We start from the raw sequence: 24,902 nt of genomic DNA on the forward strand, positions 1-24,902 counted from the left end.
AGAACCTCAACATCTGCCTGTGCAACACCAACGACGAACCCGAAGATGCATGCAACAGTGCCTTCACCCGTCATTGGCTAGCAGACCCTCACTGACACTGATCCAGAGCGTCGCGCCGAGGACGTGGGGGATGTGCCGCGGTGGATTCAGCTCGGAGGGCATGTCGTAATGGACGACGGAGACAAGGGAGCGAAGACGGTTGCCAAGTGATGAAGCTGGGAAGGTTGTGACGCAGGACAGCTGCGACTTGCAATGTGTGACGTTTGGTTGCTTGCCGTGTAGAGCGTTGAACTAGTCTTATGCGAGTCTTGAATGTTTTCTTAGTATGAGGTGAGGTTGAGGCGACGGTGTAAACCAAGCTGTCGGAACATGTCGGCCCGTCTGGAGCAGCTCATGGCATGATGGTCCTACCGCGTCGCACAGAATCGATGACGCGACGGTAAACAGGACCAGGAGGCGCAGCGATGCAAGGATGCGCACGCGAGGCTTGTCACAACTGGGCGTCGTCTGGGCGGATGCAGTCGCCGAGCCGCGTTCGAACAGCGTCCTCGCGCAGTGCCGGGCGTGTGTCGTTGCGAGACGGGCGCACCAACCGTGGTAGACAGGCGTCGAGACAGACATAAACCTGGACCCAGCTACGGGAGCAGGGTGAGGTAAGCCGGGCCGCTGGGCAGGCACGCAGCGTGTTTGCAGCTTCCAAGCTTGGCCTGCGCTCCACCGCTGCCGGCACAACATCAGTCCGCCCATGCGCCGCCCCACGTGCAATGCCCCATGTGGATCATGGCGACAAGGCAGGCGCGAGTCCAAGACGTCGGACAAGACGTCGTCTGCTCGGCGTCGTTCCGTATACGCTGGGTACGGGGCGAGGTATTGGCGTTGTCTTTTTGCCATCCAGGCTTCAAGACGCTCTCTCTGCGCCCTCTCTGCGCTCCCTCCTGTTCGTCTCTGGCCGACACCTTTCCAGTCTTTGAAGAGAAGCAGAATGCTTCCACGCGCGGCATTATAGCGACTGCAACTCGAGACGACGCCTGAACACTACAAAGCCACCATGGCGGGCGCAATAGTGAGCCAGACATGGATCCTCACCAAGAAGACGCTGCTCGTCGTCTTCGTGCGCCACTGGTTCTTCACGAGCGTCCGCGCATTCTGGGCTCCCATTATCTTTGTATGTCGACGCCTCGTCGCCCCCCGCACAACAATGGCTAACCAGGGCTCGACCGCAGATGTTTTTCATCTCTTACGCGAAAAACTTTTTTGTTCCGCCGTCAGAGTACGGCATCGGTGAGCCGTCCCTCATCCGCTCCTTTCCCGAGGCCCTCAGTGCTGCCCAAGGCGGCCGTGACAAGGTCGTCTTCGTCAACAACGGACACACTGGTGGCGATATTCAAGACGTTATTGCACAGCTATCTGCTCAGGTCCGCGACGCTGGCCTGCAGGCCGTGACCATTCAGCAGGACGTGCAACTGCTTTCAACGTGCGAGAGCTCGCTGCGGGGCGCCAGCACATGCTATGGTGCAGTGTCCTTCCTTTCCAGTCCGAGCCAAGGCCAGGGCGAGAGCTGGAACTACACCATTCGATCCGACGGAGCGCTGGGAGAGGAAATCTACGTGGGTCAGGACGACAACGATGTCCAGATCTATATTCTGCCCTTCCAGCGCGCCATCGACCAGGCCATCGCCTCCGTCGAGGGCTCTGCTGCCATCCCCGCCACCGACGAGTACCCGTACACGGAGCGTACGCAGCAAGAATATGACGATCGGATCAGGACTCTGTACATGGGCGCACTCATCAACATCATGGGCGTGGCTCTGTACATTGGCGTGTGCGGCGTCACCTATCAGCTCACGGGGCAAATGGCTGAGGAGAGAGAACGCGGCATATCCCAGCTAGTCGAGGCCATGTCGCCCGCCAAAAAGCCATGGCACACGCAATTTGCCCGTCTTCTGTCCATGCATATTGCTTTCGACATCATCTATTTCCCGGGCTGGGTCATTATGGGCGCCATCCTTTGGGCGCTGGCTTTCCAAACGTCCAATGCTGCCATATTGATCATCTTCCACGTCCTTGCTGGCCTGTCCTTGACCAGCTTCTCCATCTTCGGCGCAGCTTTCTTCCGCAAAGCTCAACTATCTGGCATCACCATCGTCATCGTCCCGATCCTCCTGGCCATCATCGCCCAAGTCGCTGGACCTTTCAGCACAGCTGTGGTATACGTTCTGAGCCTGCTCTTTCCGTCCATCAACTACGTCTTCTTCATCATTTGCGTCGCCCGTTTTGAGCGACAGCTCATTGGAATGAACCTCGTCCGAGCCGCGCCTGACTACCAGGATCACATCTGGACTACTCCCGGTATCGTCTTCTGCATATTTGCCATTATACAAACTTTTGTGTACCCTGTTTTGGGCGCGCTTGTCGAGCGCTGGCTCTACGGCACCGTGTCGGCCGACCGGAAGACTACAACGTCTTCGCCGGATCACAACATCATCCTGACAAGCTTTTGTAAGCACTGGGCTCCCAGTTGGTTCCGCAGCAACGTCCTCACCAAGTTCGGCGTCAAGCCACCAGAAACAGTCGTTGCCGTGCAAGACTTCAGCATGAAGGCGCGCAAAGGCCAGATTATGGTTTTGCTTGGTGCCAATGGTAGTGGCAAGTCCACCACGCTGGACGCCATTGCGGGTCTCAACTCCATCACTAGTGGAGCGATCGAGATTGATGGCACCGGAGGCCTTGGACTGTGCCCCCAGAAAAATGTCATGTGGGATGAGCTGACTGTCTACGAACACGTTCGTATCTTTAACCAATTAAAGTCAACCGGCACCTACGATACCAAAGATACTATCGAGAAACTGATCCGCGCTTGCGACCTGGGGCACAAGATCAGAGCACAGTCCTGCACACTTTCTGGGGGTCAAAAGCGCAAGCTTCAGCTGGCCATGATGTTCACTGGCGGTTCAAGAGTCTGCTGTGTCGATGAGGTGTCGTCCGGATTGGATCCACTCTCGCGAAGGAAGATCTGGGAGATTCTACTCGCTGAGCGGGGTGACCGCACCTTCTTGCTCACGACACATTTCCTCGACGAGGCAGATGTCCTTGCCGATTACGTTGCCATCCTTTCCCGCGGTATCCTCAAAACGAAGGGTACGTCGGTTCAGCTTAAACATGAAGTCGGTGCTGGATACCACGTTACGTATCCGAAAGACGCTCCTGTCAAGCCCCCAGTGGATGCCATCAAGAAACCGGCACCTTCCGAAGGCATGCTTCAGTACCAGTTTGAGAACGCACTGCCCGCCACCAAATTTGTTGATATCCTGAGACAACACGACGTCAAGAACTACGACATTGTTGGCCCGACACTAGAGGATGTCTTCCTGGCCAATGCCGAGGAAGTCAAGGAGTACAACCTAATGGACGCTGACCACGGTGAGCAAGCTGGAACCCCAGCGTCGGACAAGGATCGAGACGTACCTTCAGATCACAACTCTGACACCGACAAGACGCTAGAGATGAGCAAAGGTCATGGCACTAGTCTACTCAGGCAGATACTTATACTTGTACAGAAGCGTATCACCATTGTCAAACGCAACTTTTGGCCCTACATATTCGCTTTACTCCTTCCGATTGTGGCGGCGGGACTAGTCACACTGTTCCTAAAGGATTACGAGGCTGTGGGATGCGATCCTGGAGCTAGCGCTAATGATCCTACCATCTTCTCGCTTTCCAACGTGGACGACATCCCTCTCATCCCCATCGGTCCGGCAAGTACCGTCGGCCCTGCTATCGACACTATCATTCAACGAACAGGAGTCGCTGAGGACAGTTTTCACCTCGTGGACACACTCGATGAGTTCAACGACTACGTCAACACGCGTTTCCGCAACATCACACCCGGTGGCTTCTTTTTAAATGATAACGGCCCGCCACTCATGGCTTACCTGGCTAATGGCGGTGTCATCGGTGGCCTCATCACACTGAATACTCTCGACAACATCTTGACAAACATCACCATCTCCACGCAGTACCAGCAATTCGCCGTGCCGTTTGCTCCTAATATGGGCGACACGCTACAGCTGATTTTGTATTTTGGCCTGGCCATGTGTGTCTACCCAGCGTTATTTGCTCTATATCCGACACAAGAGCGGCTTAGGAATGTCCGAGCGCTGCACTACAGCAACGGTATCCGGGCTGTGCCACTGTGGCTGGCATACACGGCGTTCGATTTCCTGTTCGTGCTTGTGATCTCTGCCGTTACTACAGGGATCTTTGCAGCAGTAAGTCCCTACTGGCATATACGAATCTGCATGGCTAACGTTGTTACAGGCTTCCGATGCATGGTATGCACCAGGGTACCTCTTCGTGGTGTTCTTTCTCTACGGCCTGTGTGCAACGCTCTTTGCTTACCTGATCTCCATTGTCGTTACGTCGCAACTGGCAGCATTTGCCTTCGCCGCTGGAGGCATGGTGTCGCTCTACCTGATATACTTTATCGGTTACATGGCCATACTGACTTACGCACCTGCATACGCGATTGACTCTTACATTCAGTACTTCCACTGGACTGTCTCGTTGATCTCGCCCTCAGCAAGCCTGCTGAGGACGCAACTGCTCTCTCTCAACTCTTTCAGCGTGCTGTGCGATGGTAACCAAATTCCAAGCTATCCTGGCGCCTTGACTGTGTACGGAGGACCCATTTTGTATCTCATTGTACAAATCATCCTGCTTTTCACCGCTCTCGTATGGTGGGACTCGGGCTACCGACCGGCGTTTCTCAACCGAGAAAAAAGCCGTCAGCAGCACTCGGAAGAGAATGTGGACACCATCCCTCCTGCTGTCGCTGCCGAAATCGCACGCGCCGAGCAGAGCAAAGACAGCCTACGTGCGCTGCATCTACAGAAAACGTTCGGCTCCAATCACGCCGTGAACGACATCACCTTTGGCATTCCCCAAGGCCAGGTTTTCGCCCTTCTTGGTCCAAATGGTGCCGGAAAGTCCTCGACTATTTCACTCATCCGTGGAGACATTCATCCTACGACACACATCAACGGAGGTGGTGACGTTCTGATTGAGGACATCTCCATCATCAGCAAGCGTGCAGCCGCACGAGGTCATCTCGGTGTGTGTCCGCAATTCGATGCCATGGATTCAATGACAGTAACGGAGCATCTGTACTTCTACGCTCGCGCTCGCGGCGTCCCCGACCCAAAGACCAGTGTTGATGCGATCCTCCAGGCTACCAGTCTAGGGCGCTTTCACGACCGTCTCGCGTCCAAACTCTCGGGTGGTAACAAGCGGAAGCTCAGTCTGGGCATTGCTTTGATGGGCAATCCATCTGTTTTACTGTTGGACGAGCCATCCTCGGGTATGGATGCAGCTGCGAAGAGAGTCATGTGGCGCACACTCCTCGGTGTAGCGGCACCTGGGCGTGCCTTGTTGATCACCACTCACTCCATGGAAGAAGCGGACAAACTCGCCACCCGCGTGGGTATCATGAAGCGCAAAATGCTTGCGTTGGGGACAGTCAGTGATCTGGGGCAGCAATATGGCGACGCTTGGGTCGTACAGCTCGTGCTCAAATCTGCACCCGAAACCACAGAAGAAGAAATGGAGGCCGTAAAGCAATGGGTTCAGAGGAAGATTCCTGGCGTTCAGCTTGACAAGTGGGGTTCGCGAGGTGGAGGCCACGGACAACTCCGATTCAAAGTACTCAAGGCTGCTTCCCCCGAATCGACTGCATCGCCCGCGCATCTTGACAATGCTCAAGATGGCAAGGTCACCGAAGCAGAGGTTCATCAAGTCAACACTTCGTCCTCAGCTGCTTCAGCATCTGATCTAGGCGGCATTCCCGGCCTCATCCAGTTGCTAGAATCTAATCGCCAAGAGCTAGGCTTGGAATACTACTCGGTTTCGCCTACCACTTTGGACGAGGTGTTCCTTCGTGTTGTTGGCGAGGAAGAGGAGGAGACGAGTGGAAAGAAACCAAAAGGTACAAAGAGGAATGGATGGGGCCGCTTCATATGCTGTGGCTTGCTGCCTGCTTAGTGTGTAAGCACTGTAGCAGAGATAAGCTGCGAGGCAAGTAACGAGCAGTCAGGATAATGAGTGATTGGGAAACATTTCCCTAAGCTTTGACGTTATATGATACCACAGCATCTAGCTTTTGTATATAGCTTGTCTAGTAATCTCACTTTATAATAATCGGGCCAAAGTCTTCTGGCCTTTAAGCTTCTTGGACAAGTTCTGCAGTCCTCAAATGTCTTTTCCCTGGTCATCAGAATCGACTCGTGAAATCTAGGAGATGCTGATATGTTTATACTGGACTTCACAGTGAGTCCTCGATAGTCCTCAGTCCGTCTTTGTAGCGTCCCGCATCCGAAATAGCGCCATCGCCTACCTGCTTACTCAATAGGCCATCTTGTACCACACTACCTGGTAGATATACTTTTTCCGAATGAACTTGATCATACCTCTCGCCTGAGTCATTGTTTCTATTGCTGTCGAACAGTGTCTCGGTGTAGAATGAAATCCTCTCGGTACTGGGGCAGTGTTGCGAGATTGACTGCTCTTCCTTTTCTCTCAGATGCAGCCAGCTGTCCGAGATATCAAAGGTCATCGAGTAGATTTCATGTCTGGATCTTTTGTTCAAGCGACCGCGGTCGATGAGCGTTGCAGTTCGAATGCATGTTCATTAGACGGCTCTAGACGATGATATAGTCAAGTCCGACCCGTATTGCGAACGAGCGCTCCAGACATATCGAGGAAGACGCATATGTGTGGTAACTCTGGAGAAAGGGAACTGCGAAATGGATTTGAAGATTTATATACTTATGATTATTTAGACGATATAAGCTAGGCTGGCCTGCAGCTACTACAATAGAGGAGATATAGATATATAGCACATCATGTGAAGAAGAGTCTACAAACCGACATGGGGGTCTAAGAGATGAAGGACTTTGCTTGCACCGCTCGGGTGGCCCCCTTGGAAGCCCCCTTAGCAGTACCAGCACCTGCACCTGCACCTGCACCTGCTCCTGCTGCTGCTCCAGCCGCCGCGCCACCAGCTGCCATGTTGCTCATGACAAATCGAGCAGCCTGAGCCGCGTTAGCACCATACGACAGGTGAGGTGCCAATATGATAGGCTGGCCTGCACAGATGAGGTCGCCAGGTGCGCATATGATTTTAGTGTTTGCTGCTGCGACTTTGCCGACCGGTTTGCCGTTGTTTGGGTCACCGAATATGACTGCGCTAGACACAAATGCCGAGTCCTCGGCACTAAGCATATCGGCAGCATTGTGGACAAGCTGGCCACCTTGTCTAGTTCTTTTGTTAGACTTGCAAATCATGTGAAAGATATTGAAGGCAGTGTGTTACTTACGAGTAGCCTGCCATTACTAGTGTAGTGTCCGGGCATTGAGCCCGAACCTGTCCGACCATCTGTGCCATGAGCTGGCTGCCTCCTCTGTCTCCACCAACAAGGAAACCAGGCACATCTGCTGGATACTGGATGCCCTGAACAGCGACGTTACCAGCACCTCCCATCATCGCGCCAAGAGCGATGGCAAAAGGTGGTCCAGCAATTGAACCCATGTTGCCCAACTCAGTCGTTCCGCGGGCAAAGAGGACGGTCATGGGCTTGCAGCCGCCGCCGCTCTGCACATCATTTTGTGAGATTGAGGCGAGGGCGGCAAGTGTGACCGACGGTAGGAAAAAAATAAGGAATTTCATAATGATAGAGGTGTCTCGCTCTGTTCCGTCAAGGAAGGAGTATTAGGGTATTATAAAGTATTATGCGAATGTGGATTAAACAAGTACGGGTATTGGAAGATAAGATATGGAATGTCTCGACTGCTGTTCACCACAAGAAGCGTACGACAAGCCTCTTTATAGTATCATCCAGCAAGATGCAATGGTTAACGCTGTTTATTTAACCACCGCTTTTCAAGAGTTTGAACATGTAGTATACTCAGCTGTCATGTTTTCACTTGCTTTCCAAAAACACATCAAACGTCATGCCAGACCGCATATAGCACGCATACTGGCAGTCAAGAGTGTCGTGCGACATATTCTATGAGCCCTTCCATGTCGATTCAAGCTCGTCGGGAACGGGGTTGGGGCTAGAGCTACATGCCAGTAGCCGCTATCCCCACGCACCTGGCCAGGTCTGCGACAGCTGTTGCCGAGGTGGACGAGCGACGTGCATGAGTAGCATGAACGATCGAGGCGACGAGCTCCATATGGCGAAGCTGCCGTGAGATTTGTGGCGGTGTCTCCTGTCCCTGGGTTTAGTGCTCGATCGTTCGCGCGGCTTGTCGTCAACTCCCCTCTGGATTGCGCTCAAGGCTTCCGACTTTGCGCTTGGGCAACGCGCAGGGCCAATCGCATCCCATATAAGTATGTCTGAGCTAAATTAGAGTTCTCGACATCTCACAACGTCATCGGCAACCTGGTGTTCGGCCAAAACCATGTCTCATGACTTTGGGGGTTGTCGCATCGCGTCACATGCTGTGGCTGTTTCAGGAACCCGTTCCATGCCTCCACACCTCGAATCGTCGTGCGTTCCAGAGTCCGGGCCAAGCAACGTTCCAAGCTCACGGTAGCACAACATACCGGCGATGGAAACAACATGGTGCGCATGTGTCGTCGCGAAGATGCCGCGGTTCGCAAAAGCTTGGTGAAGTCTTCCAGTCAGCCAGGCGGCCAAGGACTCAGGGAACGGCGACGTCGAAGTAGCTGTGGGCCGACTGATCATGGCTCAACATTCTTGGCCACTGCTGTGAGTCAGCGCTAGTCAGGCCAATGCAACGTGTATCCATTTCGGACGTGTTGAAAAAGGCTGAACGCTGGTAGCAAGGCGAAATAAAGGGCGGCAGTGCCCCTTTGGTGTTGCGCGTTGGCCGTAGGAAGCGACAACCACCCCGCCTTCGCTTTAAGAGGAAGGTGCTAGCGACTGTGCAATATCCCGGTCTGTGGTGGTCCATTTTTATATCTGTCTACGACGCAGCCTCAGAGTCCAAGTGTTGGTAACATACAGAGCAACATGCCTCTTCAGGTCCACCGCATAACCTCGGCGGCCGACTTTGAAACCTTCGTCGCTATACAGATCGCCGCCTTTGCCAACGGCGGTGGTATCACTTCCCTCCTCACGCCTAATCCCATCACCGACGAGTACATCCAAAAGTCCATCGAAAAGCACGTCAAGTCTTGGCGCGAGGAGCCTGACGTTGTATATCTCAAAGTCATCGATACCGACGCCCATGGCAAGATGATCGCAGGCGCCAAATGGCGCATCAACGAGCAGGAGCGCAGTGAGGGAGAAGCCAGCAAGATGTATCCAGTGCCAGATGATGAAGCCAAAGGAAGACAGGGCTTGCTAGACTTCATGGTATTCCTGAGTCGAGTGAGAAAGGAGTACATGGGAACGAAGCCCTTTTACTGCTAGTATCCAGCGCACTACGTCGGAAGGTGTCGCTGACGGACAGCAGTTCTGCATATCCTCGTAACGCACCCAGACCACCACCGCCGAGGTGCAGGATCTATGTTACTTGAGTGGGGTACCAGGCAAGCGGACCGCGCGAGACTACCTGCCTTCTTGGAGTCGTCCCCGATGGGCAAGCCTTTGTACGAGAGAATGGGGTTCCAAGCTAAGGAAGGTAAGTCTTCAGCTTGAGAGCATGTCTGTGGCGAATGCTAACTTTATGCTCTCACTGCTACAGTGGTCACGTGGGACCTGTCAAAATATGGCTTGGAGGGGACAGATACTAGTACAGTGATGCTTCGTGAGCCCAGCATACACATGGTGTGAAGTGATATAGATGCGACATTGTGTGTGAGAGAAGCCGAAGGTTGTTGGAAATGGCGAGCAATGACACGGCTTCTCCAAGACGTGTGCGCCTGCACTATGCTCTCTAGCAGCCTCTCCACGAAAGAGACGTCGCAAATATACTCCTTCTACATGACAAATCTGTTCCGCACGCTGACTTGGACTTTCACGCCTCTTTTGCTCAAAGCCTCGACCCTTCTTGTAAACTCGTTCTGCTCTTCACTCTTTTCCAACGCCAGAGTCTCCCTGGTTTCCTCCAAAACAACTTCGGTCAACTGGTCCATCTTATCTAGCGCAGCCAGGAAGCGCTCCATCCTATCTCCGCTTTGTTTGCTTTTCGGAGTAGTGTAGGGTTGCACAAGAACGAAAGCTTTGATCTCGGAGATGGCTGGTCCCGCACACCAAAAGAAGAGATCCGCAGTCTGCAGGCCAAGGAACTTGAGGGAGAAATTGGCGCAAATGTAGGAGAGACATTCGGCCCGTATCTGGCGACAGATGCGAAAGGTAGAAAGATGCAGCACAGAAGCGGCGAGATGCTCTGGCTTAGTGCAATTTGCGATCACGAGCGAAGAAAGCTCTGGGTAGATGATCATGGAGTAAATCTGATTTCGTATCTCGCCTGGTAACTCGAGAAATGTACCGTGTATCTTCTGTGACTGCATTGGATTAGCTGTCCAAAGTGACTCAGTAACGACATGTTGGGTGTATGTTATGTACATGTGACGCTGCTCCACCAACACTGAGCTGTTTGTGTCGCAACCATCTGGTCCTCATTGTCTTCATCATGTGCCGGAGAGAGGTGTTTTTGATGACAGGACAGGGACGAGGGATTGATACAGCTTTCGCAATGATGGGGACTGCGGGCAGCTACCGCCTTACCCGATTAGGATAGCTCACCTTGATGATCGCAACGTGCCCGGGTAGCTCCAGATGTCTCTCATTTAGTATTAATGTGAACGGAAGTCAAGTGGGAATACAGACGATACGGCATAGCGCACATCGTCTCCTCCGTGACCATCGTATCTCTTCCACAAGTACCCCGTTTGCGGTCGCCTATCCAGGGCTTTTCTAGCTGTCTCTGGAGCTGAGGCGGACACAAGCTTATGCTTGAACACTTCGAAGTATCATTAGGAGCAGTTCCCGGTGAAAGAAGGTAGATGCCGAAATGGGGCCCATCTTCCACGGTTACGGATTGATGCTCGTTTCCCTTTGAGGTCCAGCATGCTTCAAGTGTCCATTGTGCGTATGGATCCGTCATTTGGCATGCCTTCGCCAAAAGGACCGTATGTATGAAACACTCGACTTGTTCTCGTCTGCCGGTTTTTCCAGGCGTGGCGGGGGCGCATGGTCACTCTTGTGTCCGAGGTCACTGGGTAGGACCAGCGTTTTCCAGGTCATAGATATGAAAAAAGATTTGTGGAGAAGGTCCTCGAAGCCCGAGGTGTCTTCACACTGTGTTGGATTCATCTGCTCTACTGTTGGCTCGAATACTTTAGTAAGAAAGGTGTTGGGAGCCCGCTGAGCAAAGTGGTCAACAACGGAAAGTAAGAACTACGGTAGCCAATCCATCTCCGTATGCGGACAAGTAAGAATCGAGGAGAGCATCACAGCGTACGGGCGCGGGAGAAATAGGCCTGGGTCGGCCCAACTGCGAGATTGTCGAGACCCCTATATCTATTTGCCTGATCTCACCTTGTGCAGCCATGCTTCAATTACCGTACTCGCGCAAGGTACTCAAGCTCATTTCATACAGGCTAAGATATGCTCATGTACACGACCATGGCAGACTACCTACCACGTTGACGCTGATTCTATCTCGTTACCTTTGGGGTCGCATTAATCGGGATTTCAGGCCGGCCGGTCGTCTTGATTATCTCCCTTGTGAGCCTCTCTGTGATTGTAAGAACTGCTGAAACTGTGATAGACATGGAAACAAATGTCTTTATGGTCGTTGGCTCCGGATATTCGCACATAGGATTGTAGTAGCTGTGAATAACTATATCGTCCACATCGCTACATGCCTCGTGGTAGATTACTCCACTCCCACGTCCTGCGCATGTGTATTGAATAGCGACACATTACATGGAGCAGGCCTCCCTGTCCGTAGAGCCCGCTTTGTGATGTGGACTTGTACAGTCTTGAGCCCGCAATGGCGTCCGTGGGCGAGTCGATAGAAGGAATCGACGAGCGAGCTGGTGGAAGGAAATCGATGCCGGCGCATATTGCCGCGTGGTGACGGCGCGCAAGACCAGCGGCCGCGGCGCCGGTATTGGTTCCTGCGGTGACGGTGGTGATGTTGGGGGTAGTGATGTGTCGATGGTGACGGTGTCGACAAGCAATTGCGGAGTTCTCGGAGGTGCCAAGACAACGTCACAAGTTTGGAGACAGCGACTTGGCACTCACGTTCCTCAATCAAGCTCGCCATGATGCTCTCACGCACGTGTACACGCTCAGGCGCTTTCCTGAGAGCTCATGCTACACCATGTTCTTTCGCTCGCCCCCCAACATTGCTGCTTCACCGCGGAAAACGCACCAAAGCCAGCAGTCCCGACGAGTCGGAGCACGATGCAACGACGAAATCCAAGCCTTCGCTACTAAGCCGGCTCAGAGGCTCACGCTCCATCTTCGAGGATGATGCGAAAATGGACCAGGCAATGCGTCCACTGTCCGATGCCGAACTCGAACGCGACGATCTGCCCGTCATCAACTGGTACGAGCAGGACTTGGACAAAGGCACGCCGCAGCGCCTCATTGAGCGCATAGCCACGCCCGAAGACCGCAAGAAGGACAGAGACATGTACCTGATGATAGAAGAGTCTCGGAAGAACCCCGACCATGACGACGCAACATTGAACCGACGGCTCATCGACAGCCTCCTGACAAATCCAAACTTCGCCGAACTGACAGATGAGCTCAAGGACATCAAAAAAAGCATCAAGTCGAGGGAGGAGCTCCAGCAAATGAAACAACAGGGTGCCGTCGAGGCAGAGGCAGAGAGCAAGCAGTTTAACGCCGGCTTGCGAATGGCGACACTTGAAATACTACAAGACGTCCTCAAGGACCCAGACATCGGAGACGCAAAGGCCGACCTGCAAGCTTGCATCGATCACATGCCCGAAGTGGAGAATATAGACAATCCCGAGTTCCAGGCTATGCTGAACAAGGCAATGAACAAGCTTGAGGGCAACGAAGCTATGCAGAACAAGGTCGCAGCTATGCGTAAACACCCCGACTCTGAATTGGAGCGCGAGTGGCAGACATATCAGAGAGATACCGAAGACGCGATTGCTGGAATGGAGACTCCAGACGAGGACCTGACTATGGCAACACCCGAAGACATGCAGGACGTGGACAAGCTCCTGCACCAGATGCGGGATGTCATGAAGTCGTTTGGTGGCGATGCCGGGCTTGAAGCCGAACTCGACGCAGTGATCAACGAAGACTCCACATCGAGTCAAGATGAGGAGAGTGTGTTCGAGCGTGAAATGGACCCCCAAGAATTGGCGGAAGAGTTGAAGAAGCTCGCCCAGTCCAAAGCATCGCAGCCCCGAGAGCTTGTGGAGGACGAAGAAGATGTTCCCGCTGAGCTTCAGGCCAAGGTTGACGAGATTATGAAAGACCCGAAGCTGATGGAGAAGCTAATGTACATACAAAAGCTCATTTCCGAGAATAAGCAACAGCAAGGCGATCTGACTTCAATCGCCCACGAAACTGCACCTGACCCCTACCAACTCGCAGACAGCCGCACTGCGACGCTCAGCGAGCGTATGGCTGCTGCTCTCCAAGATCCAGAGCACTCCGCCGCTCTCCAACGCCTCCGCGTCGACCTCCCCCCGCCGTTCAACATTGCGCCCGCCCTGAAATCGTTCAATAAAGCCATTGAGCTTGCATATGTCGGCGCAAACGATGATATCCGCCGGATACTCTGGCGCTCGTACCAGAAAGCGCGATCCTTGCCCACTTTCCTACAAAACATTGGTGACGAGGCGTGGGACATACTGTACTACTCGCAAGCGGTGACCTGGGGCAGTAATCAGAACCGAGAGAATCATCTCAGGATGCTGCTGGCCGACCTTGAGAGCATAGGAAGGGATGGGCCACCTACCCATCCTAGTTCGCTCGCTGACGGAGGTGTTGAGTAACTAGATACATGACCGGCCCGAAGACCAGGTGTTACTGTACGATATGACGATTGATATATGATACCCCACCCAATATATTCGCAATGGAATAGCCCTTTGCAAACGTTGCGCTGTCTTTACAACCCCCTCATTCGCCTTCGTTTGCTCCGCCATCTACCTTTGGCCTCTCATACCAGCTCTCATGCAAATAATCTTTCTTTGGTCCGTCCACTTTGTATCTGATCATGAACCGATCGATCTTTGCACCGCGAAACTTGAATTCGCAGTCATTTTGATACGTATCGGGATCGCACCAATGGCAGCCTGTAGCCATCCAGCCGCCAGCCTGGTCATCAGGCGCGTGGAAACGCCAGGTATTGAATAGCTTTCCGACGCTTTTTTCATCGTCTTCAACAAACCATGCGGTAATCTCATCGCTTGTTTCGTTGTACCGATAGACGTAACGACGGGTCGCAGGGAACGACAGACCAGTGTCCATGGTGAATGTGCCTTCTTCAATATACAAGTATTCGGAGGCGTAGGTCGCAGCATCCGTAGACTGACGCGGGTGGAAGTGGGCCGTACCCACGAATATGCCACCGGGTGTCTGAGTACGTGAATCAATCTTGCGCGTCATCTTCCAGACACCTTGCATGCCTGTAAACACGGCCGCTGCAACAAACCGAGCATCCTCTTGAGATGCCTCGAGTACTCCGGCAACTTCTCTGACTACTGCCTCGGCTTGCAGACTGCTATTTGTGTGTCGATAGCGCGATGGGAAAGCGGGACCCGATTGGCCACCGAATAGGGTGTCATCACGTGAGACGCCCGTTTCTCGTGCGAACTCTTCCATTAGTCCAACATAGTCCGCCATCCAGAACTGCGGCACTTGCAGGGACCTCTGACCCATGGCGTTTTGCATATGCCTCGTGTCATCATACTTGTACAAGGCGGAAGTCAGAGACGCCGACCGCTCAGGCTCTCGTTTGGCCCAGCGTTGAGCCAAAAGTCGAGCCTGCATTTCCATCACGCCCCAGTAAGGGCCTTCGTAAAAACCCACAAACCCAATTGTGGGTACGTGTTGTGAAAAGACCGAGCCACGTGACAGGAGATACGGTATGCGCGAATTCGGGGTGTCGTTGCGGTCAGCGAGAAGGGATTGGACACGGGCGTCGAGCCAATCGAGGTCGGCTTTGTAGCCTGTGGCTTCAATGATACCGACCACATCACTCACTCTGCTCTCGCCCTATAAAGTGTCAGCCTCTTCGATGCGCCTAGCCTCTCGAGTAGGCGGAGTACCACAGCTTTTGCGCCTGGCCCTTGGAACCAGGGCTCATATTGGCCAAGACTAATCTCTAGACAATCACCGTTGGCTGCCTGCTCGACACGTTCAACCCATCCCCGGACTGGCACAATGATGCCACTTCTGACAAACTCCATATACGTGTCGGTTATACCAGTGTAGCCAGGGTGTTGTGTCTGGCTCGCCTTGTACACAAGCTCTGAGAAGCCGACGTCGGCCTGATCACAGCCTATACTTGATCTTAAAAACTCGTGACCTTTCTTGGCTTTTTCTGGTGGAACGGTGCTGATAGCTGCAGAGATATCTCCATCACCGCGACGGGACAGATTGTAGAGAATCAAATCAAGGGGAAGGAATCTAGGTGCTGGCTTGAAATGCCCGTCGTGAGTCTGAGGGTCTTGTGGAAGGTAGCGAGGAAGGCAGTAGAAGGGACGATTGATGACGTGTAAAATCTTGCTATCGGCGTGGGAGGGTGTCATTCCTCCAGGCGAGTGCTTTGCGTTGGAGATCTGTGAAGCAGCCTGTGAAGCAGCCTCTGAGCCGCTGATGCCGCCTCCAATCACGACTATCTTGCCGGGGGTTTCCGTCAAGGCAGAGAGAGTCCGAAATCGTGAGGAGTGTTGGATGTTTGAGAGAGGTTTGGAGGGGACGGGATTGAAGGTGTGGGCTGGCTTGTTAAAGAAGCCGCTGGCGACGACGAGCCGATCAAAGGTACGGGATGTTAGCTGACAGGTGCTGTCGGCACTGACCACTCTCCAAGTATCATCTTTTTGCAGTGATGCGCTGACAACTCGGTGCTCGAGGAGTATGTCTTCAGTTATGCCAAGGGTCTTTGAATATGTTGCAAGATACCGGCCCACCTAAAGATGGATGTACGAAGTCAGTAAATGTCTCACAACATGTTGTTGTACACGGATATTACCTGCCACGCTTTGGGGAATATAGGCGGAACAGCTAGTGGATCGGCAGCAGGTTTCGAGATATCTACATGTGCCGATGTCCAAGCCAGATCAGAAAAGGCAACAGTATATCTGCTTAGGTTGGTCCGCATCTCTGGACTACACTTGTCACCAACCCCCCCGCGGTCATCTCTCCACATGCCGCCTACACGGTCTGCGGCCTCGTAGACGGTGACTGCGAAGCCGTACTGTTTGCAGATGTTTGCAGCAGCCAGACCTGCAGGCCCAGCGCCGACGACACAGATGGACTGTGGCTCGACAGGGGCATTCATGGCGAGGTTCGAAATTCGGGGCACGGTCAGGGTTGGCGGGGTGAGAATGACGACGAACAGATGTGCAGGCGGTATGTCATGGTGTAGACGTTTCTGATGCTGACATGCGATGCGCTAGGAAGATGCCCCTCGGAGGAGCAGCCAATAAGAACAAGGTGCAACGCAAGAGACTACGGCAGGTGCAGGAAGGCAGCGGCTGAACAATGTCATGTCTATTCGGAGAGTAGGCCGGAGTTGATCAGGGTGCCTTTGATAGTCTGGAACTGTGTCTTTCCATGCTGGGTGGGCGTTAGCAAACGGCCGGGGCAAGCCGCGGGGGTTCTAGGGGCGGCGCACTGAAATCAGATATCGAATGTGGCCCTGTGCAGCGGTCAGCCTGGGTGACGAAGGCGAGGGAGGCAGTGGAGATACAAGATCAGTGACGGAGCGGTGTTGGTCGAACTCGGACCTTGCGAAGCGGCGCATGTCTCGTCGTGCGCCTGCGTCGGGGATGCTGGCCGTGCTGCGGACAATGTCTCGCCACAGGGCCAGGGCGCGCTGCCGCTGTATGAACTGCAGGACCGTCAGCGGGCGTTGCACTGGGTCGATTGCATCGTGGGGACAGGTACGTGGTCCAGGCCCACGGGAGTCTTTCCTCGTGCGCGCAGCCGGGAGGGCGGCTTGGAGGCGGCCGTCGCATAGGCGCGCAGCATGGCGGCGGTGCGATGTGTCGACATGGCGGGTGCAGTTGGCGGGTGCAGTTGGCGGGTGCGGTTGGCGGTTGGCGGTTGGCGATGCGAGTCGTTGGCGCGTCGCCGTCACGGTGATCAAGACGCCACAGCCTCACCTCACCATGCACACGCCCCAGGCCCTCGCGCGCATGCAGACGGTGCAGACGCTGCTGCGCCAGGACGTCGGCCTCAGCGCCTACGAGGCTCCCGAGCGGCCGTGTCCCGTCTCGTTCCACTGGGTCCCCTCGGCCCTCGACCTCCGCCCGGGCGAGCTCGACGCCTGCCTCGGCCTCGTCCACGCCACGTCGGGCCACGACTACGCGGCTTCGGCCATGGGCTGGAACCCGCGCAGGAAGCGCGACGAGATGCTCGACGCCGACATGATGTATCTCCTGCTGCGCCCGGCCCCCGCTGTCCAGAGCTGCCACGACGCCATCCTCGGCTTCACCTCCTTCATGTTCACCCACGACGACCCCCCACACCAAGACCGCCCCGTCCTCTACATCTACGAGATCCACCTCGACGAGCGCCTGCGTGGACAAGGCCTCGGGCCCCGCCTCATCCAGTTCGTCGAGAACGTGGCGCGCGCATGCCACATTAGAAAGACGATGCTGACCGTCTTCACGGCAAACACGCGCGCAAAGGGCATGTACCACAGCTTGGGCTACATCAGGGACGAGTGCAGCCCCGACGACAGGACGACGAGGAACAAGGTCATCCCCGCCGAATATGTCATCATGAGCAAGTCAATTGACTGAGCATCGTGCCTTTCTCTCGCTTTGCCGTATCATGAATACATTGCTAGTCTCCATCAGCCCCACCCGCATGCCATCCAAGCTTTGTCGCCTGCGCCATCCTCAATCCACGGGAACAAACACCCTGTCAATGTCCGGCCCCCAGCCTTGATCCATCCCGCCAATTTTGACTTCGTTGACGCCCTGCTCCACGTTGACGTGTACCACTGAACTTGCCGGACCTCCTCCGCCGTCTGGCAAGAACGCTGCCCTCTGCGATTTCCCATTCACACTGATGACTGCATACCTTTGCTGCTTGTCGCCGTTGAGATGCTTGATTCTCACAGTCGTGCGGGTCGTTGCTGAAGATTCCACCTTGGAAAACGTGGCAGAGCCCGAGGGCACGCCGCCAATATATCCAATTGCCTTCGAGCCCGAGCAGGAGGAGCATGCTTGAGATTTGGCTCCGTTAGCAAGTTCTGCCGTCTCACCTTCGTACATGTTTTCTTTGGGTCCGGCTCTGCTGGCTCCGGTGCCGGGGTCCAGGATCCAGTTGACAGCGTTCTTCATGCTAGCCGTCGTTCCAGATATCTCAAGGGGTAGCCATACGTATGTGCTCCTCATCAGATTTTCACTGTGCCATCGGTCCCCCATGTACACGTACCCATTCCCCAAAGACAATACAAAGCTTGTTTGAGAAGCGTACGTGTTGGACCCAGAGTCGGCGAACCTTTTCCATGATGACCATGGACCCGAGAGAGACGTCGACGTGCTGTAGTAGTTGTCATTCGGGCTCCATCCCGTGAGCTGCGAGGCGAACATGAAGTAAACGCCTCCGTGTTTGATCATGGCCGGAGACTCGTATTTTTCTTTCCAGACGTAGACATTGCTGGCAACGCTGAGGTAATCATCAGACAGTGCGTTGATGCGTAAGCCGTTGCGGCGCTGGCTTCGTTAGAAACAAGTCTTCAGTGTGGTAAGAGGCAGTCATACGTCTTCGGTCAGTAGATAGCCCTTGCCGTCATCATCGACAAACACGCCAGAGTCTCTACTCTCGAAGCCCAGCGGTCGCTCGCTGCGTAGATACGTGTACTTTCCGCAAACACTGTCGCCTACTGCGACACCAATCTTCGCCTCACCATAGTCGGCGCTGTCAATGTGAGCCCACAGGACGTACTTGCCCGTTTGCTTATTGTGCATAACCTTTGGTCTCTCAATAACACGATTGGGCCCTGTGTCGCCAGATGCAGTCCGCGAGATCAGAGCGCCTTCATAAGACCATTCGACAAGGTTAGTAGACGAATAGCAGTTGATGTTCGTGAAAGCGGTTCCGTTTGTTTTATCTTCGCCAATCCTGTGGGCGCGTCAATACCGGTAGAGGCCGAACTTGCGCGTAGAGCTATTCACCAATACCACTTTTCGCCATCTTTGATGATGCCGGCGCCGTGAGCCTGAATGTGCTGACCTGTGTTGGTCTGGTGTAATGTCAGTTGCCATTTGCTCATGGGTACGACGAAACGCACTGCTGTCCAAGTCGCGCCAGGCACAATCTGGAGCGTCGCATTTACGATCAAGGCGGATAGGCCAAAGCCTACGAGACTGAGAAGGCGCATGGCGGTATTGTCAGATCAAGTCTCAGATGCCAACAAGAGCAATCGTCTATGCAGAATGCCTGGAATTTATAGTCGCATCAGCAGATTCTCCCGTATGTTCCTGACAACCTGCCGGCTGGGTCAACCGCAAAAGGCTCATCGCTCATTGACGGAAAAGGAGCACCGCGCTACATAATGTCACGAGCAGACACGAGTGTTTCAATAGTTCTGGTGGCGTATGGCCATTGGGACAAGGGTAATAGACGAGTTGTGGGGAAGCAGAGTTTAGTTCCGGAAGCTATGCTTGATCGAACGTTATCCGTGTACTGTACGTACTATACTGTAAACTGTGCACATGACGCTGCCTAGCTATGTATCGCCCGGATTGGCAATCACCCGATGTCCGTGGCTCTTTCAACATGGATACACACGCTTGACTGAATGGCAATGGAACAGGTCGGCCTTCTAAAGCGCAAATATTACTGGAAGGGGAAAGGATGCCGCGTCCAGTCGGCACAATACTGCGACCGAACCTTGGAAGCAATGGGAGATGTGGGCTAACGTGTGTATGCTTAACGTATAACTTGAAATGCCTGGCAACAGTACCTTGGTAGTTCGCGTCGGCCAAAAAAGTTACGTTGCTAGCTGCGGGGTCTCCGGATTGGACAAGATGTTTGCTGCACTAGTACCAACATTGCACCTGCGCAGGTAGCGTACGCAGCGCACCCACGACAGCATCGTTGGGCTTGCTCATGCTTCTCGCCCGCTGTTTGACCCGCTTCTCACCTTTGCGAAAGCTTACCGGCGCCACAATCACATCCCACTGGGCGCAATACTACCTCTACTAGACACGGCCCAGCAACCTCAGCAGTGATGTAGCGTTGTGTTAACGTTTACCGAATACGTATCTTCAGGGAATCTAGGTACCTGGATACTCTCTACAAGACATCAGAGATCGAACGTCAACACAGATGACCACTGTTTACCTGTCTGATTTAGGTCATTTGCAAGTACCTTTGATAATCGAATAATTGCGGGGGCCAAGGACTTCGACGCATTTTATACATTTTGACTATTCCAGTACAATGCATTCTAGGATATAAAGCACGTCGCGCTTTTATGTAGCACAACGACACATCTCCGAAACAGGAAAGCGTGTGTTTTGAAACCAGACGCCTAAAGTTCACAGTCAAGCAAATCCGTGTAAGGATACCTTAAAGACTCTATATCATATTGTTGAGCAGCAAGCAATATTCCACAGGCTTCAGAGGTAGCTTCTCTCGGTGGATCCATCCTACTACTCTTGTAACAACCTTCGCTCACGTTATCGTACAAAATCCTTCGTCACGCCGACATAGCCAGATCCATTCTCGATCCATACATCCTTCCAGATCTGCACCAGCTCTTGCGAAAGTCTTGTCATGTCGAGGTTTCTCTCACTTGAACTCGCTAGTACCTTCCAACCTTGTTCGTGCTCTGCGCTCACATCATCGATGATATATGTGTACTTGTCGAATTTGTCGGAGCCCGAAATGAGCATCTCATTCACACCATTCGCGAACCCAAATGCAGCGAGAACTTGGTTGTAGCTGACCCAAGCGGTGTCTGTCATGGGAATGCTGACCTTGTAAATGATATTGGGAAGGATGCCATCACGTTCGACAACAGTGTGTAACGAGTCGGCCATGTAACCGTCGATGAAACAATACAGTTTCTCCCGGTCATCCTCACAAAGGTGGACTCCTGCTCCGCGAATTATGCGGAGGGGTGCAATGAGAACAAGACGTTCCCTTGCCTGGGAAGCAGTCAGTCGCACAACTCAAGCAAGAAAAGACCTTTTGAAGCTTACATCAGGACCAGGAGTAACCGTACGGCAAGGTGGATCGAATATCTCGTATGGCTGCGCCGCAGGAGACGTCGAAGTGTAGGCTGGCGTCATGCTGTTGAGAGGTGAAGATGAAGAGAGCCCCGAAAGAGTAGCATGCGAATGTGATCTACTAGAAGGCGTGTCTCTGCCACCTACGGTATGGCCAGGGATATGATAGTCGAAGGGTGACCGGTATGATCCCTTCTCCCATCCATGTTTTGGCGCACCAGGCGGGATCAAGGCAGCCCGTCGAATCGAGTTGGCGACTTCAGACGCAATTGATCCTACAGCGGTTGTGTGTTCTGGACGAAGGGGAATGGAGGGTGTCTGCGTATGTACGAGGTTGCGCGCGTCGGCCAGCCGGTTGCCGAAGCCGACGTCCGCAAAGCGCGTATAGTTGCGGTTCTCCACCAGTCGCGGAATCGTTGGTGAGGACGCTGATGGGGAAGTAGAATTTGCGCGAGGGGGAGCCGACATAATTTCCTGATTGCTGGTGGCGGAGAGTGATTGTAACGCGTGTTTAAATTCGACTTGATGGTATGGAGCTGGAGCAGAAGCGAAAGGGGAGGCGAACATACCCCAAACACGCTCTCAATCCGCTAAAATGAGGTAAACAAGCCTGCGACTATTCGTGGTGACAAACAAAACTCCAGTGAAGGTGTAGCGCCATTCATTGGACATTCAATATGTGTTCTTCTCTGTAAGTGAGAGGCGACATCATCGATCTAGTTGCACAAGCAAATGTCGATGAATTTCATTGTCACTACAATTTGTTAATAGAATCCAGATTGCGATTCACGTTGTTCGGTCACTAGTACTAGCAAAAAGGACTCGACACCCGTGCTGCTACATCCCGTATAGTCCCGGTGTGAAATCTGGTACTCATCTACGCATTGCGGAAGCTTCTCTTCGCCTCCAGAGGAGAGAAATCGTATTGCATCGCAACTTGATGTCTATACTGCTTCCTAGACCATGCACTGGCGTCACCTCAAATGGCGAGCACCATGGCAAAAGCGCCATCTCTCGGTACTAGAGACTTTCAGGGCAGAAGAAGCAGCGAAGGAAAGCGCTGTCGCGGTCCGCAGAACTCAGGATGGGAATATTGAGGTACGTCCTGCGTTCTTTGACAGAGTTCAAGATATTCGCTTCTCTAACGCTAGCTAGTACGTCAATCGTGGCCGTCTTGAGGACCAAGCAAGCACCTGGAATCGTTGCAAACGCTCGATACGCTACCTCCGGAATAAGCCGTGGCGGGATCCATCTCAAGAGTGCTTTGAGCATTATTCGATGAAGAGTGGTGGAGAGACTGTAACAATCGCCATAAGAGCAGACGCGCACAACGAGGAAACACAAGAGTCTGGCAGTGAGCGCTGGGAGGGCGACTACACAAGCTTGCTGGCCGAGTATGGTATATGATAGTTGCCCCAGAGCCCCCTGATTTCTCGCTTCTATTGGGTTCTATGTCCTACCTAGGTAGTCACGTACGGCACCGTAATCTGTACTAGATAGACACTGCGAGATACACTAGTATTGTCAGATAGGAAAAGCGATATGATGAGGCGCCGAATCCCACCTAGGTACCCCCGAAGCAGCAACGAAGATAAGATGAACTACACTAGCATGAGTAGCTAGGAAATGGAATACAATTTCGTCTTCGATTAAAGGACTTCCAGTACTCCAATCACGTACGACTCTAGTCTGCTAGTATCAATGCTTGTCCGTAATGAAATTGATTCCAGGCCTGTCTCGTTCTGGCAACAGCACCGCATGTAGATGACGTATACTTTCCCTGGCCAAGATATTCTCGCCTTTGGACGTGGCCTTTGAAGTAAAGCTCTTGTTTATCCCGCTCCTTGAACAGTCGACTCAGCCCGTAGAGCCTTTACACCTGTCTTTAGCCACTTCCTCACTCAACTCGCGCATCCTGTCTACGATATGGACTCACGGCTATCACACCCTCGCCAAATACAAGCACAGCTCCAGGCACTCGGCGACGAAATACTGAGCATCCGTGAAGAACACGATGGTCACATTGTAGCGCTAAGCCAGCGTCTGCAACAAGCGGAGAGCCGCCAGCGACAACTCCTACATCAGCTCCCCATTGCTACGAACCGCTTTGCTGGACCTTCTGAGAGTAGCCATAGTGGTTACTCGAGTTCGACTGCCAACCTAGATAATCCTCTCCCTCTCCCGGAGTCTCTGATCGGTACTATTCGCATCGCAACGCCTCCACGAGCACATACCGGTGGCGCCACGAGTAACGATAGGTATGATCGTACCAGCTTCTTATCATCAGGGGAGGCTTCTTCTAGATACAACAATTGTTCTAGTCGCCCACCCCCTGCTCAGTTGGTGGATGCGAATGCTACACCACGCCCCCAAAAAGCCGCTCTCCCATTGAACCCAGTTCGCCCTCAGCAGCCGGTCATTGGTAGTAAAGACAACGCAGCTTATCTTCCTATGGTCATCGAGAATATCGTGGCCGAACACCGCCGCCACAAACGTGAGGGCACCTTGAGATCTTGGTGAGATGGTTTCTGAGCGAGCGCTCATGAATGAATGATGGTGACTAATGCATGTCAGCGGATTTGTTCTTACAGAAGGCCGGGCCAACGATGTCAAATGCTCTCAAGACTCTTTTCATATACCCTGCTTCCGTGCCAACCACTTTTACTATTGCCGACAACACATGCGTGTCATCCCCAGTGAGAAGACGGTTTGTAGTCATAGAAATAAGCAGGATTGCTTGGTGGTGGCATTTGGTACGTTGTCCAAACATGGCTCTTGTGCTCACATGTCAAGACTGTTAGTAACCATCCACAGAAGATCGCGATGACTGGGACCTGATCATGGATGCTGCACTCGCAGCAGGCAACCTTGGCAACAAAGGAGTGGATGCCGAGGATCTGATGGAGGCTTTCTTCCCTCCTCAGGACTACTCTCATCGATACATGAGCGCCCATGGCTGATTTGAAAGAAGATGCAGTACCAGGCGCTGTGAGAAGAGTTGTAAGGCGAGAAAGGGCAGAGGAACAGTTCCAGCGGTGGATCAGCTATTTGCGTAATTTGTGCCATTTTCCGTTTCAGTCCTCTTATGACCCTATCTGAGAAACTACATAGAGCGTAGTGTTGCACACAGCTTGAATGTACACCTAGAGACTACCATCGAGCGTATCGAGTGTCTTTTGCGGCATAGCCTCGGTGTCTTGGAAATGTTCATCTGTAAGGCAAGGTTTAGCATTGTTTGTGTTGTTGGCGACATGATAGTTGCGCCTCCGGGGCCATTGGTCCCACGTAAACCATGGATACCGAGTATGGTGACTTTGGGAAGGATGGCTGAGCCATGCTTGGTGTCGTTAAAATTGTAGGTTGTCACGCGCGCTGTGGTCCCGGTTTCGTTTTTGGCAACGCCAGTACGCGAGAAGAACACACATGGCTTCGCGACGCAACACGCGTAAGTGTTGTTGTTCAACGGTCGAGAGAAGCGCGCATCTTTGACACGCGCTAATGACGCTTGGGCATCGTTGCA

The 24,902-nt window shown here is 53.3% G+C and overlaps 11 protein-coding genes across 11 annotated transcripts; 5 read left to right on the forward strand and 6 right to left on the reverse strand.

Annotated features, from left to right (window-relative positions):
• The first annotated feature begins 751 nt into the window (after positions 1–751).
• BKA58DRAFT_471323 (nod factor export ATP-binding protein I) lies at positions 752–6,240 on the forward strand. The gene is made up of 3 exons (XM_046175221.1): positions 752–1,165; positions 1,224–4,268; positions 4,318–6,240. The coding sequence occupies exons 1-3, from the start codon at positions 1,049–1,051 to the stop codon at positions 6,034–6,036; spliced, it is 4,881 nt and encodes a 1,626-aa protein (XP_046023775.1). The 5' UTR covers positions 752–1,048; the 3' UTR covers positions 6,037–6,240.
• Positions 6,241–6,888: 648 nt separating this feature from the next.
• On the reverse strand, positions 6,889–8,091 carry BKA58DRAFT_218882 (cutinase-domain-containing protein). The gene is made up of 2 exons (XM_046166198.1): positions 7,371–8,091; positions 6,889–7,309 (listed from the first exon to the last, which is right to left on the reverse strand). Exons 1-2 carry the CDS (start codon positions 7,718–7,720, stop codon positions 6,931–6,933), a joined length of 729 nt encoding a protein of 242 aa, XP_046023776.1. The 5' UTR covers positions 7,721–8,091; the 3' UTR covers positions 6,889–6,930.
• Positions 8,092–8,888: 797 nt separating this feature from the next.
• BKA58DRAFT_218868 (uncharacterized protein) lies at positions 8,889–9,870 on the forward strand. Its single transcript, XM_046166197.1, has 3 exons — positions 8,889–9,429; positions 9,478–9,645; positions 9,709–9,870. The coding sequence occupies exons 1-3, from the start codon at positions 9,033–9,035 to the stop codon at positions 9,795–9,797; spliced, it is 654 nt and encodes a 217-aa protein (XP_046023777.1). The 5' UTR covers positions 8,889–9,032; the 3' UTR covers positions 9,798–9,870.
• Positions 9,871–9,943: 73 nt separating this feature from the next.
• BKA58DRAFT_442116 (uncharacterized protein) lies at positions 9,944–10,477 on the reverse strand (the record flags this gene model as incomplete). The annotated part of the gene is made up of 1 exon (XM_046173883.1): positions 9,944–10,477. The coding sequence occupies one exon, from the start codon at positions 10,475–10,477 to the stop codon at positions 9,944–9,946; it is 534 nt and encodes a 177-aa protein (XP_046023778.1).
• Positions 10,478–12,141: 1,664 nt separating this feature from the next.
• On the forward strand, positions 12,142–13,908 carry BKA58DRAFT_389288 (uncharacterized protein). Its single transcript, XM_046170727.1, has 2 exons — positions 12,142–13,836; positions 13,889–13,908. The coding sequence occupies exons 1-2, from the start codon at positions 12,239–12,241 to the stop codon at positions 13,899–13,901; spliced, it is 1,611 nt and encodes a 536-aa protein (XP_046023779.1). The 5' UTR covers positions 12,142–12,238; the 3' UTR covers positions 13,902–13,908.
• Positions 13,909–14,020: 112 nt separating this feature from the next.
• Positions 14,021–16,818, reverse strand: BKA58DRAFT_218917 (uncharacterized protein). Its single transcript, XM_046166199.1, has 4 exons — positions 16,807–16,818; positions 16,162–16,748; positions 15,236–16,099; positions 14,021–15,182 (listed from the first exon to the last, which is right to left on the reverse strand). The coding sequence occupies exons 2-4, from the start codon at positions 16,468–16,470 to the stop codon at positions 14,085–14,087; spliced, it is 2,271 nt and encodes a 756-aa protein (XP_046023780.1). The 5' UTR covers positions 16,471–16,748; positions 16,807–16,818; the 3' UTR covers positions 14,021–14,084.
• Positions 16,683–17,186, reverse strand: BKA58DRAFT_442119 (uncharacterized protein; the record flags this gene model as incomplete). The annotated part of the gene is made up of 3 exons (XM_046173884.1): positions 16,683–16,748; positions 16,807–17,022; positions 17,079–17,186. The coding sequence occupies 3 exons, from the start codon at positions 17,184–17,186 to the stop codon at positions 16,683–16,685; spliced, it is 390 nt and encodes a 129-aa protein (XP_046023781.1).
• Positions 17,187–17,329: 143 nt separating this feature from the next.
• BKA58DRAFT_319294 (acyl-CoA N-acyltransferase) lies at positions 17,330–17,938 on the forward strand (the record flags this gene model as incomplete). Its single annotated transcript, XM_046167710.1, has 1 exon — positions 17,330–17,938. The coding sequence occupies one exon, from the start codon at positions 17,330–17,332 to the stop codon at positions 17,936–17,938; it is 609 nt and encodes a 202-aa protein (XP_046023782.1).
• A 99-nt stretch (positions 17,939–18,037) lies between these two features.
• BKA58DRAFT_413101 (glycosyl hydrolase) lies at positions 18,038–19,527 on the reverse strand (the record flags this gene model as incomplete). The annotated part of the gene is made up of 4 exons (XM_046172397.1): positions 18,038–18,859; positions 18,908–19,268; positions 19,322–19,389; positions 19,438–19,527. The coding sequence occupies 4 exons, from the start codon at positions 19,525–19,527 to the stop codon at positions 18,038–18,040; spliced, it is 1,341 nt and encodes a 446-aa protein (XP_046023783.1).
• A 1,303-nt stretch (positions 19,528–20,830) lies between these two features.
• BKA58DRAFT_403935 (uncharacterized protein) lies at positions 20,831–21,850 on the reverse strand (the record flags this gene model as incomplete). Its single annotated transcript, XM_046171816.1, has 2 exons — positions 20,831–21,301; positions 21,356–21,850. The coding sequence occupies 2 exons, from the start codon at positions 21,848–21,850 to the stop codon at positions 20,831–20,833; spliced, it is 966 nt and encodes a 321-aa protein (XP_046023784.1).
• A 1,458-nt stretch (positions 21,851–23,308) lies between these two features.
• Positions 23,309–24,417, forward strand: BKA58DRAFT_461104 (uncharacterized protein; the record flags this gene model as incomplete). The annotated part of the gene is made up of 4 exons (XM_046174792.1): positions 23,309–23,640; positions 23,704–23,898; positions 23,957–24,135; positions 24,197–24,417. The coding sequence occupies 4 exons, from the start codon at positions 23,309–23,311 to the stop codon at positions 24,340–24,342; spliced, it is 852 nt and encodes a 283-aa protein (XP_046023785.1). The 3' UTR covers positions 24,343–24,417.
• Positions 24,418–24,902: the final 485 nt, after the last annotated feature.

The sequence above is a fragment of the Alternaria rosae genome (genome assembly GCF_020736505.1).
Source record: "Alternaria rosae strain MPI-PUGE-AT-0040 chromosome Unknown BKA58scaffold_7, whole genome shotgun sequence".
In the NCBI taxonomy this organism is placed as follows: domain Eukaryota; kingdom Fungi; phylum Ascomycota; class Dothideomycetes; order Pleosporales; family Pleosporaceae; genus Alternaria; species Alternaria rosae.

Excerpts from the sequence above, each read along its gene's own strand:
- BKA58DRAFT_471323 (XM_046175221.1), top strand. The coding sequence starts at position 1,049 with ATGGCGGGCGCAATAGTGAGCCAGACATGGATCCTCACCAAGAAGACG. Across the intron at positions 1,166-1,223 it reads TCTGGGCTCCCATTATCTTT|ATGTTTTTCATCTCTTACGC; the intron begins GTATGTCGACGC and ends GCTCGACCGCAG. Across the intron at positions 4,269-4,317 it reads CTACAGGGATCTTTGCAGCA|GCTTCCGATGCATGGTATGC; the intron begins GTAAGTCCCTAC and ends ACGTTGTTACAG.
- BKA58DRAFT_218882 (XM_046166198.1), bottom strand. The coding sequence starts at position 7,720 with ATGAAATTCCTTATTTTTTTCCTACCGTCGGTCACACTTGCCGCCCTC. Across the intron at positions 7,310-7,370 it reads CTAGTAATGGCAGGCTACTC|ACAAGGTGGCCAGCTTGTCC; the intron begins GTAAGTAACACA and ends CAAAAGAACTAG.
- BKA58DRAFT_218868 (XM_046166197.1), top strand. The coding sequence starts at position 9,033 with ATGCCTCTTCAGGTCCACCGCATAACCTCGGCGGCCGACTTTGAAACC. Across the intron at positions 9,430-9,477 it reads GGGAACGAAGCCCTTTTACT|TTCTGCATATCCTCGTAACG; the intron begins GCTAGTATCCAG and ends GACGGACAGCAG. Across the intron at positions 9,646-9,708 it reads GGGGTTCCAAGCTAAGGAAG|TGGTCACGTGGGACCTGTCA; the intron begins GTAAGTCTTCAG and ends TCACTGCTACAG.
- BKA58DRAFT_389288 (XM_046170727.1), top strand. The coding sequence starts at position 12,239 with ATGATGCTCTCACGCACGTGTACACGCTCAGGCGCTTTCCTGAGAGCT.
- BKA58DRAFT_218917 (XM_046166199.1), bottom strand. The coding sequence starts at position 16,470 with ATGAATGCCCCTGTCGAGCCACAGTCCATCTGTGTCGTCGGCGCTGGG. Across the intron at positions 16,100-16,161 it reads TATTCCCCAAAGCGTGGCAG|GTGGGCCGGTATCTTGCAAC; the intron begins GTAATATCCGTG and ends ATCCATCTTTAG. Across the intron at positions 15,183-15,235 it reads GGCCAGGCGCAAAAGCTGTG|GGCGAGAGCAGAGTGAGTGA; the intron begins GTACTCCGCCTA and ends GACACTTTATAG.